Here is a 20,269-nt window from a genome sequence, read left to right as displayed (position 1 = left end):
GTCTATTTCTTTTCTTCCAGGCCTGTCTTCCGAAGCAGCTCCCCGGTCCATCCTTTAACTGAAGGAGGCTAAGGGGAGTCAGCAGACGGGCTGGGAAGAGCGCCCCTCTGGGCCGTGCCCGCGCTTTTGCATGCTTCCCCCACATCAGAGAGCGCGGGTCCCTCATGGCTGCAGAACGTGCGGGACCGAACTGGGATTCCCAGCCAGCTGGAGCATCTTCCAGGCCACGCATCCCGGGGCGAGGTGCGTGCAGCTCCCGCGGGGCCGAGCGCCCCGGGACGGTAGGCGAGCAGCTCGCGCGGGGCCCCGTGTCCCAGGCTCGGGGACGCGGCGCGGGCTCGGTGGCCCGGGGCGGCGGAAGCGCCTCGGTCCCGCGCGCCCCGCCCCGCCCCCGCCCGCCCCGCACCATGTATGGCGCTTCCTTCCCGAGCCCTACAAGGAGTTTCCTTCTCTGTCACCGGCCCATACATGGCGCTTCCTTCCCGGCGCGGCTGGCAGGCTGCCCGAGAGCTGGAGCACGGCCCGCTGCGCAGTGACCCTGCCGAGGAGGGGAACGCCGGACAGGCCGGTCTCCGGAGCTCCCCGAAACAGCGCCGCCTCCCACCCCTGCAAGGTCAGAGGCGCCCATGCTCGCCATCCATCTCATCTGCCCCGTTTTCTCCCCCTCCCGCGACGCAGCAGCCCCCTGGCTGGACATCCTTCAGCCGCTCGCGACTCCAGAGCCATCCCCCCTCTCACTTAGCGATTTGGTCTTTTGGGACCATCCGGCTGCTTCTCACCACCCCCGCCTTTCCTCTAATGCCTTCCTCACACCCCTGCGGTAGAACGAACGATCCTAGCTTCCCCTAACGTAGTTCAGCCTGTTGGCCCTCATCCCACAGGTCCGCAAACGATGCACCTAGCACTTCTGTGCACCTTGGTGTTTCCAGACTGCAGCCTTAGTCTTACACATTGTTGCATTCCTAGTTCCCACATCAGATAACGATACAATTTTTGAGTAAAAAAAAAAAAAAAAGCAGGAAAGGACCCTGTTATCAGGCCTCTGCAGTCCTCTTACGGTTCCTGTGGCCTGGAGGTTCAGGGGGTAAGGGGGTGTGGAGGAGGGCTGGGGTGGGGGAATAGCAACGGTTAAGCCAGAACTACAGCTACAGGGAGTAACAGTGCCCTCGAGGGGCCCCCACCATACGGAGTGGCCTCTCTTCTCTGCCTGCCAGCTTTTAATCCTCCGCAGCGAGAACCCGCAAGCTCCTACATGCCCTGCTAGAGCAAGACTTAAACCTGGGTACCCTGAGGTGATCTGCCCTAAGAAAAGGTTAGAGAGGAACGGGCACCACAGTCAGTGAGATCCAACAAGCAAGCCTCCACGTTGCCAGGTAACAACCATCTTAGTAGTCTTAGCGCCATAACTGGGGTTTCTAGTGCCAGGCAGCCTGTGGATTGCTGTGTTTGTTTTTATTACATTTTTGTTTGTTTGTTTGTTTGTTTTGTTTTTGTTTTTTTTTTTGGTTTTCTCGAGACAGGGTTTCTCTGTATAACCCTGGCTGTCCTGGAACTCACTCTGTAGACCAGGCTGGCCTCGAACTCAGAAATCCACCTGCCTCTGCCTGCCAGAGTGCTGGGATTACAGGCGTGCGCCACCACTGCCCGGCCCTTTTATTACATTTTTATTTGTGTGTGTGTGTGTGTGTGTGTGTGTGTGTGTACGCGCGCGCGCGTGCGTGCCACAGCACGTATGTGGACAGAGGACAGTAAGCAGGCGTCTCATCTACCATGAGTGTCCCAGGGTTCAACCTGAGGTAATTGTGCTTGGCAGCAGGAACCTTCTGCAGAAGCATCCCGTCTTCGGTCTTTCTCTTCCTCTGTCCAGATTTCCTTCCTTCTTCCTTTTTCTGGTTTTGATCTAGAATAAATCCATCTACAGCCACCACCAGCCGGCTACCAAACACACATGCGCTGTGACTGCCACTTTCAGAAGCTGAGTTTTGTGTGTGTCCTCACAGGTCGTCTTGAGTGCCTGTGAACAGGGGGCACGGTGCGGCTGTCGAGGGTCCAGACGGCCCAGGAGTTAGGTCCCTCACGTCTCCTGCCTTAGCAAGGCCGTGGCTCCTGTGAATCAAGTGGTCCCGGAAGGTCAGACTTCCTGTGGCTCCCCACTGGCGCCCCGCTACCCTTCGCCCTCTGCTGGCCGATGCCTCCTCACGGTCGAGGGCAGTTCAGGCTGTGGAGGCGTTGACTCCTTATGAAGCTGGGAGATCCCGGGCTGGAAACCAGAGAGCTATTTATAACTGAGCGGGGTGGAAGGAGGAGGCGTTGGAGGTGTTGAACTCCACTCGGATGCTACAGAATTCGCGGGAACCCCATGTTTTTGCTTGGCAAGCTTCTCTCTCGGTTAAGGAGCGTTGAGACCCAGAAAGCCCTTTGAATTGTCAAGGGTCCTAGGTCTCATGAAAGCTCTAATGCCAGCGTTCAGGTTCCTTTTTGGGGGTTGGATATTTGATCTGGGTTGATAAATTTCTCTCCTCCACCCCCACCCCATATCTTTAATCCATGTAGCCGTTTCAACAACCCTTGTTAAGAAGTTTTAAGCCGGGCAGTGGTGGCGCACGCCTGTAATCCCAGCACTCTGGGAGGCAGAGGCAGGTGGATTTCTGAGTTCGAGGCCAGCCTGGTCTACAGAGTGAGTTCAAGGACAGCCAGGGCTATACAGAGAAACCCTGTCTCGAAAAAACCAAATCCAAAAAAAAAAAAAAAAAAAAGAAATTAAGAAAAAGAAAAAAAATTAATATACATTTTAAGACGTGTATGAGTTTGCCTGCATGTATGTATATGCACCATGTCTGTGTCATTGGAGGACAGAAGGGGGAGTCAGAGTCCCTGGAACTGGAGTCATGGTCAGTTATGTGTCAGCCATGCCTCGGGGTGCAGGGAACTAACTTCTGATGAAGAGCAGTGAGTGTTTTTAACTGCTGAGCCCTCGCTGAAGTTCTCAATACAGATTTTAAAGAACATTTTATTTATTTATTTATTTTAAAGATTCATTTATTTATTTTATGTATATGAGTACACCATTGCTCTTTTCAGACACATCAGAAGAGGGCATCAGACCTTATTACAGATGGTTGTGAGACACCATGTGGTTGCTGGGATTTGAACTCAGGACCTCTGGAAGGGCAGTCAGTGCTCTTAACCACTGAGCCATTTCTCCAGCCCAACATTTTATTTTTTAAAATTGTGGAAGTGTGCGTCTGTGTGTGTGTGTGTGTGTGTATGTGTGTGTGTGTGAGAACACGTGAGCACAGGTGCCTGTAGCATCCAGAAGAGAGTGTCCCGCCCCTGGTGCTATGGCTGTATGGGTGCTGGGAACTGAACTCAGGTCCTCTGCAAGAGCAATACATGCTCTTAAATGCCAAGCCTCCCTCCAGTTCTTATAGATTTTTAATCACTAGACTTAGGAGAACGAGGTAGCTCAGGGAGAAAGTCGGGGGCCGTGCCTGTCATTTCTCCGGGTTTTGCTTCTAGACCTGGTGCCCTTACTGACATGCCTGCCAGGCTGACGGGGGCAGTCCCATTGTCACGTGAATCCACGGAGCCATGGTTGCCAGTACTGTTGCTGGAATGGCATGTGTCGTCGTCATGGTGTTTTATGGGTTGGAAAGCAGCTTGGGAAGTTAGGTGTCTTTCCCCCCCCCCAGAGCTGTGATAAGCAAGATCTGATGTCTGGCTTCAGACTAGTGTTCAGTCCTGACAGAACAAAACGGAACAAAAGGCAGTTTTTTGCAATGTAGACCTGGATGGCTTTAAACTTGGAGCCATCTCATGCCCCTGCCTCCTAAATGCTTTTATCTTTCCTCTTCTTCCTCCTCTTCCTCGTCCTTCTCCCAACCCCAGGGAATCAGTATTTCCATGCTAGCAACCGTTCTGCAATGAGGCGTTGTCTCCACTGCTTCCATATCTTAACAAAAAAAAAAGTTTATTTTTAGTTATGTATATGCCTGTGATATGCATGAGTGAGCGTGCACACGGGTGCAGATGCTCCCAGAGGCCACAAGAGGGAGTCAGAGCCCCTGGAGCGGGAGTTCAGGCAGTTGTGAGCTTGGGTGCTGGACACTGAACCGGGTCCCTCTGTAGCTACAAGCAGCACACACTCTGAGCCCTCTGTGTGTTCGGAATCTCATCCGATATCACGCTCACAGGCTCTGTAAGTTTCCGCTCCTTGGATAGGAGGGAGCCTCAGAGCTTCCGGATGACATCGCAGGCTCTTTTCCCCAACTGCATTGTGCGCGCGCATTAAGGACGTTTTGAAAAGCGGTTTGAGTTTGTTACCTCCCTGTTGACAATACCTCAGCAGTCTCTCATATTCTTCAGATTAAATTGTGACATTAGCGCCGCCTTTCACACTCATCTGGGTCTGCTCCCTGGCTTGCTCCGCCCCTCCCCCTCCCCTCCCCTCCCCCTCCCCTCTCCCCCCTCCCCCTCCTCTCTCCTCCCCCTCCCCTTCCCCTCTCCTTCCCCTCCCCTTCCGCCACAGAGTTCAGCCCTTTCTCAAATTTGCCCAGTATTGGTAGCAGGCCTTGAACTCCTGACCTTCCTTTGAGCTCCCAAGGGCTGGATTACAGGTGTGTGCCACACCTGGCTCTATTTTCTGGTCTCTCCAATTTCATGCTTTACAATCCCCATTAGTTCAAGAGATTCTATTCACATGCGCCTCCCCGATAAGCTTCTCTCTGTCTGGTCAACTGGCACCACGTGTACCCCTTCTTTGTTCAGACCCTTGTCACAATTAGAACTTCCAGCAGTTAGAACTGCCCACTAGTGTGGAAGCCGGTTGGATAGGGGTTCTCTCTCTCTCTCTCTCTCTCTCTCTCTCTCTCTCTCTCTCTCTCTCTCTCTCTCTCTCTCTCACAAGACTTTTATTTGTTTTATGTATGTGAGTACACTGCCGCTGTCTTCAGACACACCAGAAGAGGGCATCGGATCCCATTATAGATCGTCGTAAGCCGCCATGTGGTTGCTGGGAATTGAACTCAGGACCTCTGGAAGAGCAGTCCGTGCTCTTAACCGCTGAACCGCCTCCCCAGCCCGGGGTTATCTCTTTTGTTCATGAAATATTCCTGAGTCTGGCCCTTGGCTTTTTTATAGTATGGGATAAACAACTTAGTATATGTAACACAACTTTAAACTTAAACCTGGAAGAAAAGCTAAATAACATGCTCCAAGCTACAGAGCTTCAAGGTGGAGTGCCAGTGCTGCCTGGACAGCTGCCCCGGCCTCCACCCACAGCTCTTACTTCTGGAAAGTAAGACAGCAGAGGAGAGTGTGGAGTGATGGCCAGCGCTCTCTCCCAGAGGACTCAAGTTCGATCCCAGCACCCATACACATGGGCATGTACAACTGTCGGTAATTCCAGTTCCAGGGCATCCACTGTTCTTTTTTGACCTTTGTAGCAACAGGCACACATTATGTCTGCAGCCCAGACATAATGCAGGCAAAATACTCGTTTTCATTTATAAAAAATTTAAAATTATCAAAAAGCAAAATGCAGAGAAGGGAAGATGAGAAAGGTGTCTGGGAAGAGCCGGAGCTGCTTTGTAACCCTGGAAATGCAAAGTTGAGATGGAAAGATCACTGGAGGCACTGGAATGGCTGCTACACACCTGAAAAGACGCCCCACGACTCCTCAGACAAATGCAAATCAAAACCACAAGGTGCCAGCCAGGAAAAATCCAAAAAAATAATTCAGAAAACTCCATTTTTAACCACAAAAGAAATGCCCAGGAATAAATTTAACTCAGGATAGAAAGATTTATACAATGGAAATTATACATCATTGCTGAAAGAAAGAAAATCTAAATAAATAGAAAGTCATTCTATGTTCTTAGATTGCAAGATGTTCTTTTTTTTTTTTTTTTTTTTTTTTTTTACAGGGTCTCACTGTGTAGCCCTGGCCAGCCTGGAGGTCACTCTGTAGACCTTGCTGTTCTCAGACCTATAGTGATCTACCTGCCTCTGCCTCTTGAGTGCTGGTATCACACACAGGTGTGTACCACCACACCACACCTGGATTTAAGATTTTTCTTTCTAATCCCCGCAGTGGTAGTGCATACCTGTAATCCCAGCACTTGGGAGGCAGAGGCAGGCGGATTTCTGAATTCGAGGCCAGCCTGGTCTACAGAGTGAGTTCCAGGACAGCCAGGGCTATACAGAGAAACCCTGTTTCGAAAAAAACAAAACACCCCCCCCCCCAAAAAAAAACAAAAAACCAACCTTTTCTTTTTAATGCTGCAGTGCTGCTTAAAAGAACCTACAGTTGATCGGAAGCCTTTCAAAGTTTAAAGCCTCTTCTGTAAGCAGAAAACCTATTCTCAAAATTCAATGTGCAATTCTGAGACCTCTAAGCAGGAGAAAAATCCTAAAAACAGAAAACATTTGGAGGACTCATACTTCATGATTTCAAAACTTACTATAAAGCTGTATAAATCAAAATAACATGGCCATGAGGTCCTTTTTGTTGTTGTTGTTTTTGTTTTTTGTTTTTGTTTTTTCGAGACAGGGTTTCTCTGTGTAGCCCTGAATGTCCTGGAACTCACTCTGTAGACCAGGCTGGGATTACAGAGTGCTGGGATTACAGGCGTGCGCCACCACCGCCCAGCTGAGAAAGGATTCTTAAAGGGCAACAAGAGACAAATATGCCCGACTCCATCCAAATATAAAGCTTTGAGGAGCAGAGAGATGGGTCCGTGGTTGAGAGCTCACGGACGTTCCAGAGGATCCTAGAGCCGGTGTGATGGACTGTGCCCTTAACCCCAGCACTTGGGGGGTAGAAGCTGGTGGATTTCTGTGAGTTTGAGATCAGTTTGGTCTAAATAGCAAGTTCTGGGGCAGCCTGGGAGGGCTACATAGAGAGACACTGTCTCAAAAAACAGAGAGAGAGGATGCTGTAATACGCCGGTGTGGTTTTCAGCATCCATGTTCGATAGCTCACAACTGCCTGGAATTCCAGGCTGTGGTCTGACACTTGGCCTCTGTAGGTGGGCGTCCACACGCATGTATGTACACACACACACAGAACATTTAAGAAAACAAATGAAAGGCTTTTGAGAGGGATAGAGAGATAGCTCCTCCAGGAAAGACGAAGGCTCACAACCCAGTCTTCAGAAAGTTTGGCAGACTGTGGATGCAACCCAATGAGGGTGTGCAGCATGTATGAGGCCTCGCGTTTGCCCCAGCATCACAACAACATAATATGAAGTTCTGTGCATGAAAGAGCATCAAAAACAAAAATCAAAACAAAAAGAGCATCAAAAAGAGAAAACAGTGAACTAAAGAGGCTCTTGAGCTAGTGCAGTGAGGAAGGGCGTTTGCCTCCAAGGCCGACGACCCATTTGTTCCCCAGGACTCAGGAAACAGAAGAACACGGATGTATACTATCTCTCTTTGATCTCCACATATGAAATGTGGGGGAAACCCAAGATGTGTGCCCATGAGACAGTGTGTGTGTGTATGTGCGTGTGTGCAAATGAACAAAAAACAGAGACAAACAATATTATAAAAATGGCCAACGTTCATAAGAAAATTTGAAGCAGAATTAATTAGTCCTTAGGCCCATGCAAATGAAAACTAAGTTGAGCTCCTGCTTCCCACCCAGGAAGGAGCTAGAACAAATAAGTCTGGGCTGTCTAAGGGCTAACAACACAAGGTGGACAGCCCGGACTCTGCACTGCTGGTGGGAATATAGAACGAGTCAACTGAAGGAGATTTTTGGAGGCTTGTTTGGGTGTTAGACATTCCAGTGCATTCCTGTAATCCAAGCATTCAGGAGTCTGAAACAGGAATATCACCAGCCTGGGCCTTGCCCAACGCTTTGGTTCCAAAAAGAAAATCACCAAAAAAAGGAACCAAATGAAATCCAGAAAAAAAAATACCCAAGATACTAAATTTTTTTAAACCCAATGATTCTATTCTGAGGGGTCAACCTGACTGTTGTGGCTTGAAGGAGAAAGGTCCCCAGAGGTTCATGAGCTTGAATGGCTGACGCCAGCCGGTGGAACTGTTTGGGAAGGATTAGGAGGTGTGGCCTTGTTGGAGGCGTGGTACTGGGGGTGAGCTTAGAGGTTCCAAATGACTCGTGCCATTCCTCGTGTGCCCTTTCCTGTCCATGGATCAAGATGTGAGCTCTCAGCTGCTGCTGCTCTAAGTCCACAGCAGCCTGCTTGCGGCTGTGTTCCCCACCACAATGGAATTGTAAGCCCCAAATAAACTCTTACTTCTACAAGTTTCCTTGGTCATGGTATTTTTGTCACAGCCCTAGAAAAGTAAAAAGACACCAAGAAGAGAAGCCAAAACAGTGTGTGTAGCTCATGCCACCTCACGTGTTACCCAGGCACTGGCTGTCTTTTTTGCATGTGTGGGGTGCAGGTCTGTTCTTTCCTATGGACGCCCAGGGTTGACACAGCTTGTGTCTTCCTGGAATGCTCTTCACCTTGTATATTGAGACAAGGTTTCTCGCTGAGCTGGGAGCTCACCATTTTGGCTAGCCTGCTTCGCTGGGACTCCGTGCCCTCCATATCCCACTAGCTGGGATCATGTTCACCCATATGCTATATGGAATTCATTCACCCATGCATGGCAAATACTTTATCTGGGAGCCATCTCCCTTAGTCTACTTTGTGTTTGTGTGTGTTTTAGACAGAGTCTCATTGTGTAGCCCTGGATGGCCTGAACTTGCTATGTAGATGCCTTGAACTCCTAAGAGTTTTGGCCTGCTTACCAATTTGCCCTGTTTTGTTTTGTTTGAGACAGGGTTTCTCTGTGTAGCCCTGGCTGTCCTGGAACTCACTCTGTAGACCAGGCTGGCCTTGAACTTAGAAATCTATCTGCCTGGGAGTGAAGGCTTGTGCTACCTTGCCCAGTGCCTTTTTGTTTCTTTGAAGTTACAGACAGTTGTATGGTTGTGAGCTGTCCTGTGATTGTTTTAAATGGATCCTGGGTCTTCTGTGCTCTTAACTGCTGAGCCATCTCTCCGGCTCCACACCACTTTGTTTTTCTGAAACAAGATTTCTCCCTGGCCTGGAGCTTACTTACCAAGTAGGCTACCAGCCTGGCTGGCCACAGAGCCACAGGGGTCTGTGCTGCTTCCCCAGTATTCGGTTACAAGTCGCACTGCCACGCCCAGCTGCATGGCTTCTGGGGTTCACACTCAGATCTTCCTATGTTATCAGCTCAGCCACCTCCCCACTCTCTTGTTACTGAAAACATATGAATGCCAGAAGCAATATCATTCACCACAGCTGACACTGGGAAGGACCCAGGCTCACCAGGCAAGCCTTGACTGTGACCCCCTTATAGCAGTGCAGTGTACTTCTTGTGATTTTTACTTGCAACACTTCAACACCAATCGTGTGGGGTCTCTTCCCATACCAACCATTTCTCCCGCCTCTCCAGACATGAATTGGATGCCCAACAGTTTAACCGAGCTTTGACAGCTGAAGTGCAGACCCCATAGTTGAAGGGTTCAGTCCTGTTAGATGTGCAAGGCAGGCCTGCAATCTCTGAAGGCTAGGACAGGAAGATCCCAGGCCAGCCTTCACTGTGTTGTGAGTTCCATGCTACTCTGGGATAAGACCATGTCTTAGATTTTAAGAAAGAAAAAAGAAACAGTAGATAGGCATAGTGGTGCACACCATGGGATCCTGATAGAGGCAGGAAGATCTCTGAGTTTCAGTCCATCCAGGATATATAGTAAGACTGCCTCAAAAAGTGAAATTACAGTGTGAGGGTTTTATTTATTTATTTATTCATTTATTTTATTATATATAAGTACATTGTAGCTGTTTTCAGACACACCAGAAAAGGGCATCAGATCCCATTACAGATGGTTGTGAGCCACCATGTGGTTGCTGGGAATTGAACTCACGACCTCCAGAAGAGCAGTCAGTGCTCTTACCCACTGAGCCATCTTTCCAGCCCCAGTGTGAGTTTTTTTTTTAATTAATTTATTTATTTATGTTTTTTTGAGACAGGGTTTCTCTTTGTAGCCCTGGCTGTCCTGGAACTCACTCTGTAGACCAGGCTGGCCTTGAACTCAGAAATCCGCCTGCCCCTGCCTCCCAAGTGCTGGGATTACAGGTGTGCGCCACCACACCCGGCTCAGCGTGAGTTTTATAGTTTCATATTAGGAGTGGTCTCACTCTATGTGCAAGCTATACCTTAATAAAGTTAATAGACAAATGAGAAATACTGAATATGACTACCAGGACCCTGAGGTCTCAGTCATGCTCCCTTTTCACAGTCTGCACTGTAGGCCCCCTGAATGATCTTGTCATTCAAATACCCCCTCTCCAGACTGGGAACCTGTTCAGTTCGGACAGCCACGTGACGGGCGGGGACTGGCCATTCGGCCCTCCTACTCCCAGAGAGCAGTGTCTCCTTTGCCTCTGCTCCACAAGATCCCAGCTCTTTCTTGCTCGGAGCCTATCTCTGAAGTTGCTGTTCTTTTTTGAGCCTCACTAGGAGGAGGCCGCTAGCTTTCCTTTTGAGTGGGGTTGGAGAACCTAACATAGGGGCTACATATAGCCAGCCATGTTGGCTATCTCAGCAGATTGGCACAGTGCTGGCTGGGATCCTGGGACAGGAAGAGCAACTGAGTCATAGGCTCAAGCCAACCCTGCCTCACAGGGAAGTGACTTGAGAACACTCTACTACCTAGATGCTGGCCACCTGCCCCCTCCCAGCTCTCTTTGGCTTCTGGCCATGCACTTGTCCCCTGTCATCTGCTTTCTCACCCACAGCATTGGAGAGAACAGGATTTAGGTGAAGAACAAGGTCATCTATTTGCTGAGGCCACAGACATTGGAGTCATCATGCCTGACACTCATGTTAACTCAACTACTTTGCTGAGTAGCTGTCTAGATGCTGCTCTCTGGGCTTCTGCTGTCTTTTCAGTGAAGGTTACAGGATAAGATCCAAGGCTCCTTTGAGGGCTAAAATCATGATTCTCAAGAAAGATAGGGTCAGGTATGGTAACAAGTGACTGTAAGCCCAGCACTTGGATGTGGAGCCAGCCTGGGCCACAAAGCAAATGCTGTTTCAAAAATGAAAGCCTTAGGGGGCTGGAGAGATGGCTCAGCGTTAAGAGCATTTGTTGGGCTTGTAGAAGACCCAGGTTCAGTTGCCAGCACCCACGTGGCAGTTCACAACCATCTAGTTGCATGGGATCGGATTTCCTCTTCCAGCCTTTGCAGGCACTGCATTGTTGGTGCACATACATGCAGTCATACACATAAAAAAATGTGTATGAGTGTTTTCCATGCTTGTGTCTGTGCATATGTGTAATACCTTCAGATGTCAGAAGAGGGCACCAGATCCTCTGGGACTGCTGTGAATGGGCACTGAGAACTGAAAGTGAGTCCTCCGAAGGGCGGCCTCTGCTCTTTCTGAGCTCTATTTCCTGCCCCAAAACATTGCTTTATTTTATTTTTTTTAAATAAAAGTATGTTACTGTGGTGATGAACAGACATAACTCTGTCCTGAGGTTGGGCTCCAGGTTCTCAGATAGCTGTGCTTTTCCCCGTCAGCTGTTGCTGGTCTAGTTAGCATCCAAGTCCCCCAACCAAACCTGTCCTTTATACTCCTTCATCTCATCCAGTTCAAAGCCCAAAACCACCGACTAACTCCAGGTCACAGGACAGCAGCCTCTTTTCTGGCCCTGCCTCTTTCCAGGCAACTCCCAGGCTTCAGATCCAGGCCGACTGACTTAGTGGAACTGACTTGAGCCAAACCAAAACTGTGAGTCAAAACAAACTTGCACAAAGAATCAAAACAATTTAAGAACCTTCAGAACTAGTTAGGACTCCATCACCCTGATGTATAATGGACACCCACACTGCCCCGAAATCATGTTACATGATGATGATGTTGTGGTTTGGTTTGGGACTGGCTACAGGGCTGAGGCTACTCTGGGACTCCAGGTAATGCTGCTGCTTCAGTCTCCTGAGTGCTGGGATCACAGGTGTATACCACCGTGTCCAGCAATGCTTTTTTCCTCCTAGATGGTCTCACTGTGTAGCTCTGGCTGTCCTGGAACTCAGGCTGGCCTTGAGCTCAGAGACCATCTGCCCTCCTCCTGAGTGTTGTTGGGATTAAAGGAACGCACGGTTACTCCTTGATGTCTCACCGGTGATGACGCACGCCTGTGATCCCAGAACTCTGGGAGGCAGAGGCAGGCAGATTTCTGAGTTCAAGGCCAGCCTGGTCTACAGAGTTCCAGGACAGCCAGGGCTACACAGAGAAACCCTGTTTTGAAAAAAACAAATCCAAAAAACAAAACAACAACAACAAAAAAAGAAAACAGAAAAAAAATAAAACCACAGTAATTATTTAACTAGAGTGGTTTACTGACTCTATGAGTGTTATCTATCCTATCAACAATTTAATTTGAAGAGCAGGGGCAGGAGTCAGGCAAGAGGGCTCAATGGTCAGGAAAGAACCACCTCCTACAGGCTGTCCTCGAATTTCCACATATACTGTTGCACATGCATCTCTCTATATACAAATAAAAATGTGACATAACTAAACACAAACAAAAACTTAGTGGGGGCAAATTCGGCACAATGCATGCGCCTGTTGCTTCAGCTACTTGAGGCTGAGCACAAAGAATCACTTGGAGCAGGTGTGTGGGGTCCCATGTCTTTAATCTCAGCACTTGGGAGGCAGAAGTAGCAGATCTCTGAGTTTGAGGCCAGCCTGGTCTATAGAGTAAGCTTTAGGACAGCCAGGGCTATGTAGAGATCCTGTCTCAAAAAACAAAAACAGCAACAACAAAAATTGCTTGAGACCAAGTGTTTGTGGCCAACCAGGGCAGGTTTGCAAGCCCTTCTTTTCCAAGGGTGGGAGGCAGCAATGTGGTAGAGCAGTAGCATATCAAGGTCCTGGTTCAACTCCAGAACAGCAAACTAACTTACTACAAGGACAAACACTACCATTTCAAAATTCCAACTATTTTTTGAAGACATTGGATAAAATGTTGCCCCTGCCCCAAGACAGGGTCTCATGTAACCCAGGCTGGCATTAAACGCACTCTATATTAGCTGCTGAGGATGGCCTTCAATTCCTTGATCTTCCTAACTCTATTTCCTAAGTGCTTAAAGCCGGGCCTAAGATCCTGGAGGAATTCTAGGTGCCCTCTCCAAGGAGAGTCATGGGATCTCCTTTTGTTTATTCCCAACAGTGGAGGGGGACAGGATGGCCAACCAGTAAAAATGTGTTGAGGGAAAGAAATGCTAACGGGTGCCTTCCAGATACAAGTGAAGCTGGTGGTCCCCTTGGAAAGCAGGCACGCCAGGGGTCAGGCATGCCCACCTAATCTTACCTGCACCACTAGGTATTTTTCCTTTTTTTTCCTCTTAAATCATGGTCTGCAATTCATGACTTTGGAATCAAATAGAGCCCTAGAATGTTATGTAATAGCTTGGGAACCTTGACAGAAACACCTGAGTTTTTCCTAAGGATTATGTAACTTACTATTGTTATTTTATAGGGGTAATTCAAATCTAGATTATGAAAGGGCAAAAACTGAGCAGAGGTGAAATGAGCCTCCCGGGTCCTCTGTAGCCAACCCTCCTTCCTTTGGTTAGCTGCCATCTCTTTCTCCAGATTCTAAGGACAGAGCAAGAAGTCCCAGAAATCTGCTGATGCTGGGTCAGAAAATCCTGTCTTTTCCAATGAAGCAACTTTTCTCCACAGCTAGTAAGTATCCTTGTAGTATAGCACCACCTTGTGCCCATCAGCATAAAGTCACTCTGGACACTTCCACAGGAAGTTGGTAGCCATGGAATCTTGATACCAAGTGTCACCATAGGTGCTAGGATCTAGACTATACAATTTACATGCCTTTCTCCATGAAATTCTTAAGCCAACCTGTAAGAGGGTGTCGGCAGGTAAAAGGCAGGTCTGGAAAGCTCAGCATCCTCCTGCCTCCGGAGTGCTGCGGTTACAGGTGTGTCATCAGAGTTCAGAGCCTGGGCTTTTAAGACTTCTTTAGGCTGGGGAACTGGGTGGGGATAGTCATGGCAACAGGGGCCAAGTCCAAAGCTGTACAAACACTGCCACTGAACTGCATCCCAGCCCTATGCTCTGAGAAAGGATTTCACTAATTTGTCATGGCTGACTTTGATTTGCCAAGCCTCCCAAGGAGCAGGGATTACAGGCTGGTTCCTGGTTGAGCCCAGGTGAGGATGTGCCTGCCATGCTCTGAGATTCCTGGGGGTGGATCTCCAGAGCTCAAGGGCCGGAACATACTTAAAGAAAACCTTGAAGATGAACATCTGCATGTGTGCCTCTCATTTCATTCAGACACATGTCACACTGTGGCACCCAAACTGCTGCAAGACAAGGAAATCATGTCCTGCCTCACAAGCTCCAGCACCGTGTTTCCTCACCCCTAGCCAGTCAGTCTACATCTTTTGAGTAAAGTCCCATCAGGGTGGGACTTTGGCAGATGCAAATCCCAACTGGCATTCATTCAAGTTGGCTACAAGGGAGAAGCTGGCGTGAATCTTACATTCCACCCTGGCAGGCAGCCCTCCATCGACTGACTGGGCCTGTCTGGGAGTGCTGTGGTATGGGAATGGGAGCTGGAGAAGCAATGCAGGCCCAGACAGGCAAGAGTGCAGCCCACGTATCCTGCACGCCCGACAGCTTGACTCTGAGAATACCACTTAGGCATGCTGTAGAAGAAAAACTACCTGTACTGTGTTTATCTCTTTCCAGAGGAAGACTGGTTTGAGTACCTTCTGTGCTAGATGAGCCCGGAGCATGCTGAAAAAGCAGTCAGTGATGGGTAAGAGCGGCACGGTCGGTGGCCAGTTTTCTTCCCAGCCTGGAAACAGCAAGCCAGGTATAACCCTTTTCTTAACCAGGCTTCTGAATCTAAGGACCTGTAGGCTCCTCAACTTTTGGGGACAAAGAATTAATGCCAGGCTAATTTCTGCTCTGCCATCTGAACTCTGAGTGTTTTGCCTGCCTTCATAGTTGTGCATCTCATGGGTGCCTGGTACCACTGGAAGGTCAGAAGGCAGTGGACCCACCAGGACTGTGGTTAGCCTGCTGGGCGTTACCATGTGGGCACTGTGCAAGAGCACCACTACCTTTTCTTCTCCCCAGCTTTTCACAACAGGGTTTCTGTGTACTCTGGTTGTCCTAGAACCACCTGGCTCTGCCTCCCAAGCGCATGCACCACTATGCCTGGTTTGTAGTCAGCGTCCTTAACTGACTGCTAAGCCAACTATTCAGCCCCTGACTAGCTATAGTTAGTCTTTTGTTCTTTTTTTCGGAGACAGGATCTTGCTACGTGGCCAAAACTAGCCTCAAACGTGCAATCTTTCTGCCTTCAGTGTATGTAACACTTCACTGGACCTTTTACCGGACTCAAACGCAAGGAGACAAAACTTGAGACTGGGATAAAATTTTGGTTTCATTACTAAAGAGCTGCTAATCAAACTCATGCACTAATGCCAAACACATGCACACTGCCTGACTTACATGTACAATGGAGGAAGCTATAAACCAGCGTGGCTGTAGGAAGCGGAAGCTCCCTAGAACATATCCCTAGGACTGCAACCTCGGCTATCCTTCACATAGACAGACAGTGAGAATAACTAAGGCTGATCATTTATTAGGCATGACTAATCTGACAAACGGAAGAATTTAGTCCTCGTAGTGCAGACTTTTCTAGGAACATTCCTAAAAAATCTCAAGCACACAAAATATATTCTTAAATATGGTTTAATACTCTTCTCCATTTCTGTACATCACAACACCGAGATTCTGCTCTCAGGGTCTCTCTGCAGAGGCTAGGGAGTGCAGGCTACGGTTTCACCCCTCACTTATGTGTGTTTGTATGCGTAAGTGTAACACATATCAGTATATATTGATACACACATCAATATATAATGCAATATATATCACCAAGGAGAACACATTGATTAAAGAAATACAAAAATTTGGCATCATTTCCAAACTTAAATAGTAAAAATAAAAACTACAAAAGGAGCTGCATACCCTAAATGTATCATGTGAAACAAGCATATTCAAAAATGTAAATTTACATCCAATTTCTCTGGTCTTGTCATATCACATCAGACCCATTTACAATGGCAAAGCCCTACGGTGCTGCTGGGGAGAGTGCGCTCGCTCGCTCGCTCGCTCGTTTGCTCGCGGGTGTTCTGCAAACAAACAGCAGAGCCCAAAGCAAAAGCCTGTTGTGGTGAAGCCTCCCCTGTCGGTGAACACTGAAGAATCGACTCTTCTCACGGGGGCTGAGACATCAGGTTACAGGACAGACAGTCATTTGGACCTCAGAGTACAGTGTGAGAACCAGAAGCTTTACATTTAGACATACTCCCTTCATTCAAGTGAAACAGGATTATTGAACGGTAGGCAGGTCTGTAACCTGGGAACACGGAGCTGGTTCAGACCAAGAAAGCTACAAGTGACTGCGTCAAGTCAGTGAGGAACAGCAGTCAGGCACTAAAGTGTTAAAAGTACCCAATTGGAAACCCAATGCACCCTACCACCCTGGTGAGTGTGTGGGTGATGCCAGGTGACTTAAAAGACCTCCAAAGTCCACTCGGTACCCTTTCCCACTGCTACCACTGGGCACACCCCACACTGTTCACTGTCACCATCTTGAGCACACCATGACTTTCACTTCAACTGGGTTTAAATCCAATTTACAGCCCAGCTGTGAAGCACAAGTCTCAGGTTTTTCAGGCCAACTGTCGGCTCTAACATGGTCTTATAGTCCATGGTGCCAGCAGCTGTGTCCTCCCCACCCCACCCCTGCCCTCCCCACCCGCCTCCATACTTTCCCATCTGAGAGGTGCTTGTAGATCCCACTTTTTGAAACAGATGCTCCAGCCCCACCAGGGGTTTGAGATACATGCACGGTTATACGTGTCTTGTCTGTCGTTCCTGTGAAAAATCTTGCAGTTCATTTGAGAAAAAAAAAAAAAATCAAAACATTCACATAATCTCATGCCATCCAACACAAGGGAACACCACCACCTCCCTTTACCAAGAATAGATCCAAGCAAATCATCTTTGAATTTTTTTTTTTTTGGTTCCACTTAAATTGCATGTTTTATTTCTCCCAATCCCAGCAGTAGCACAGAAGCCCCATCGTGTCCATCCCAGACTGGTTTCTAGTAGGCTGAGATTACAGGGAGCCTCAGTGACGCTGACGGCACAAAGGGCTCCCAAATGCGGGGCCCAAATGTGCTTCCACGGATGGATGTCAAGAGTGCACTGGCCCCAATGTCTCGGCACTCAGCCTCATTGCAACACAACCTGCACCTGTGAGACGGACAGTCTGGGAATGGGGGAGCATGAGGGGGAGAAGATGAAATTGCCTCCTATTAGCTCACCCTTTCAACATTAAACAGAGACCGAGAGAGAAACAGTTCCAATAGTTCACATATATTTCTTCTTGTGCAGTCTAAGCCGAGAATGCCATGTAAATGGGTCACTGCGAAATGCAGCAATTTAGTTATTCTCCGATCAAAGGAAGAAACAAACCAGTATGATCTCACTTCTACTAACTTTTGAAGGTTTACAGCAGTTAAAGTATTTTGCTTCTATGTATGAAGGTTAAAAAAATCATTTTTTTCATAAAATACAAGAGCAACCAATTTTACCATCAAGTAAAAGTAAAAACTGGGATTCTTTTTAAATTAGTCCAAAGTGGCATTTAGGGACTTAGTTGTAGGCTGCTGCGCTGATACCACGACAAACCAAAGTGTAGGGTTGGGTCTGGTTTTGTTTCACTTTTCAGTATCCAATGCTCGCGGATTAAGTTCTGGAAATGTTCCAATTGTAAGGCAGGGATCTGTTTGGATTCCACCACGGGTATGCTCCTTGGGTTGAATGCTGGAGGGTGAGGCACGTTTTGCCGGACCCATGTCGACTACCTAGTAGTCATCAAGGTCAAAAAATTCATCATCTCCTCCTTGGTATTCCATTCCCTGGAAATCTACTCGGTACCGCAAGATACCTGCAGAAACAAAGCAGATAAGTACCCTGGGCTCTTAAAGCAGAGAGGGACTGCTCTGACAGCACAGGCCCAGCCCACTCTAGAATCAGTCCTAACAATTAGCCCCAGGCATGGTAGCTCACAAATATAAATCTTAGTACCTGGGAGGCCAAGGCACAAGGCACAAGACCGCCAGTGTTGCAGGCCAGTTCCGACGGCACACTGAATCCCAGGCTAGTTCCCCATCCCCTAGAAAAACCCACAAAGGGGAGGGGACAGATAACTCAGTGAATTCCAGGGCATGTGCTAAGCCTGACGACTCAAATTTCATCCCAGGAACTCACATAATGGGAAGAACAGTTTCACGGTTACTGTGTGACACCTGAATGTTTGTAGGCACAAAACCACACTCCCCAAAACAAAACACAGGCCTAGCAAGATGGTTCTGCAGGTAAGGCCCTTGCAGACTCTTCAGGACCCACACGGAGGAAGGAGAACCAACTCCTGCAAGCCTTCTGACCTCCACATGCCTGCCATGGGACTCTTGTGTCCACATAAATACACACACAATACCACCAAGCCGCAGATGAAATACATTGCGTACATGCATGAAAAAAATGGGCAGTGGCACGTGTCTACAGCACTCAGGAGGCAGAGGAGGCCGATCTCTGTGAGTTTTACGGAAACCTGATCTACAAAGTGAGTTCTAGGATAGCCAGGATTCCATGAAGAAACCCGGCCTCAAAAAAGTAAACAAACCAACAAAATGCTAATAGAAAACATTAAAAATTACCAAAAATTGGTCAAAATTAAGGAATATGGCATCACATGCTGATCCAACCATTTCTTCCAAGTAGAGAAGACATATGTCACTCAAGTAAACTATTTCAGGGTAGCTAAGAAGATCCTGGTTTGAGTTTGCTACTCACCTCCAATTCCACCAAATCCTTTCACAAACTGTGATCCTTCTTGTGACTTATCAGTGACAATTTCTAGTGTAGCTCCAAATTTTTTATAGTTGTTAGCAAACCATTCCAAGAGAGGCATGCTCTCTATCAGCTCATGTTCCTGTCCAGTCTGCACACGAACAGAAACGACGGGATCAGACATACAGCTTAGGACATACCCAGGGCCCTCACCATTTTGAATATTGTAATTGCACAAACCTAAGCATAAATGGTAGATAAACTGATTATTTCAGTATTTCCCCCTAGGATGTGGGCTCAGCAACAAAATGCTAAACCATTCTTAGCTGTCAACTTAATTCCTGTGGCTGATTCCAGAAACTAGGCTATTGTGGTTTCTCTTCATTTCTCAAACCAGAAGAGACATACACAACAGGAAAGCCTAAATAAATAATCTGCCTGTGCCTAGGAACTGGAATTCCAGACCATGTGGGCTGCCATGAAGATGCAAGAACGCAGACCTAGGACCTCTGCAAGGACAAGTGCTCTGAACTGCTGAGCATCCCTTTAGCCCCACAGCCTTGTTTCCAAGGTGTCCAGTGTTGTGTGTGGAGTGTGCATGCACAATGATCAGAAGACATTGTGCCCAAGTCAGTTTTCAGGCTTGGTCATCATTAACCCAAAACCCTGTCTCAACCGCCTCCCCACCCGCCCCCAAAAAAGAGAAAGGTAGCATTCCTTTTAAACTATGGTGATGCATTTAAACCTAGCAGTGCAAAGGAAAAGATGATAAAATCCTAAAAAACAACAAAGCAAACCAAGCATTGGTGGTGCATGCCTTTAATCCCAGTACTTGGAAGGCAGAAGCAGGTGTATATCTGGGTTTAGGTCGGTCTGCTTACAGAGTGAGTTTCAGAACAGAGAACAGCTGGAGCTACAGAGAAAAACCCTGTCTCAAAGCCCCCCACCCCACAACTAACAAAGCACAAGGCTCACACACAGAGCTAGGACAGTGCTACTCAAATTAAATTTCTGTTATTTCAAGGATAACAATGTTTTCCTGATTCCTTAGCTTATTTTTAGAGATAGGGTCTTATGTAGTTCCAGATGGCCTTGAACCCAGAGTGCCTGCGTCTCTCACTCAGCTTATAGCTTATGGTCTATAATGACCATGATTCTGCCTTCCGTGGACACAGATCAGTGTGCGGCAGAGACACTGCTGCCCTTCCATGACTGTCTGACTAGAATGAAGCTTTGTCCCCAGAGCTGATACCGTATGTTACCAGTGCTTTAACACTCAAGCTTTTTTGTATGTTATCACTAAGCGAAGAACACTTTA

At 47.9% G+C, this 20,269-nt stretch overlaps 1 protein-coding gene and 1 long non-coding RNA gene across 3 annotated transcripts in view; one reads left to right on the top strand and one right to left on the bottom strand.

Moving 5' to 3' along the window:
• The first annotated feature begins 1,157 nt into the window (after window positions 1–1,157).
• LOC127698111 (uncharacterized) lies at window positions 1,158–20,265 on the top strand. Its single transcript, XR_007980682.1, has 4 exons — window positions 1,158–1,373; window positions 13,651–13,743; window positions 14,767–14,893; window positions 19,400–20,265. It is a non-coding gene; the product is annotated as an uncharacterized LOC127698111 (long non-coding RNA).
• The window catches only part of Etf1 (eukaryotic translation termination factor 1), a 29,286-nt gene continuing 24,781 nt past the window's right edge, over window positions 15,765–20,269 (bottom strand). For both annotated transcript variants that reach the window (XM_052201367.1, XM_052201368.1), the window contains 2 exons: window positions 18,955–19,102; window positions 15,765–18,046 (listed from right to left, as the gene is read on the bottom strand). In XM_052201367.1, coding sequence (XP_052057327.1) covers window positions 17,964–18,046; window positions 18,955–19,102 — 231 coding nt within the window. In that variant the 3' untranslated portion in view covers window positions 15,765–17,963. The remainder of the gene's footprint in view (window positions 18,047–18,954; window positions 19,103–20,269) is intronic.

Source organism: Apodemus sylvaticus, chromosome 13 (genome assembly GCF_947179515.1).
Source record: "Apodemus sylvaticus chromosome 13, mApoSyl1.1, whole genome shotgun sequence".
NCBI lineage: Eukaryota > Metazoa > Chordata > Mammalia > Rodentia > Muridae > Apodemus > Apodemus sylvaticus.
This window is presented reverse-complemented; position numbering and strand designations above follow the sequence as displayed.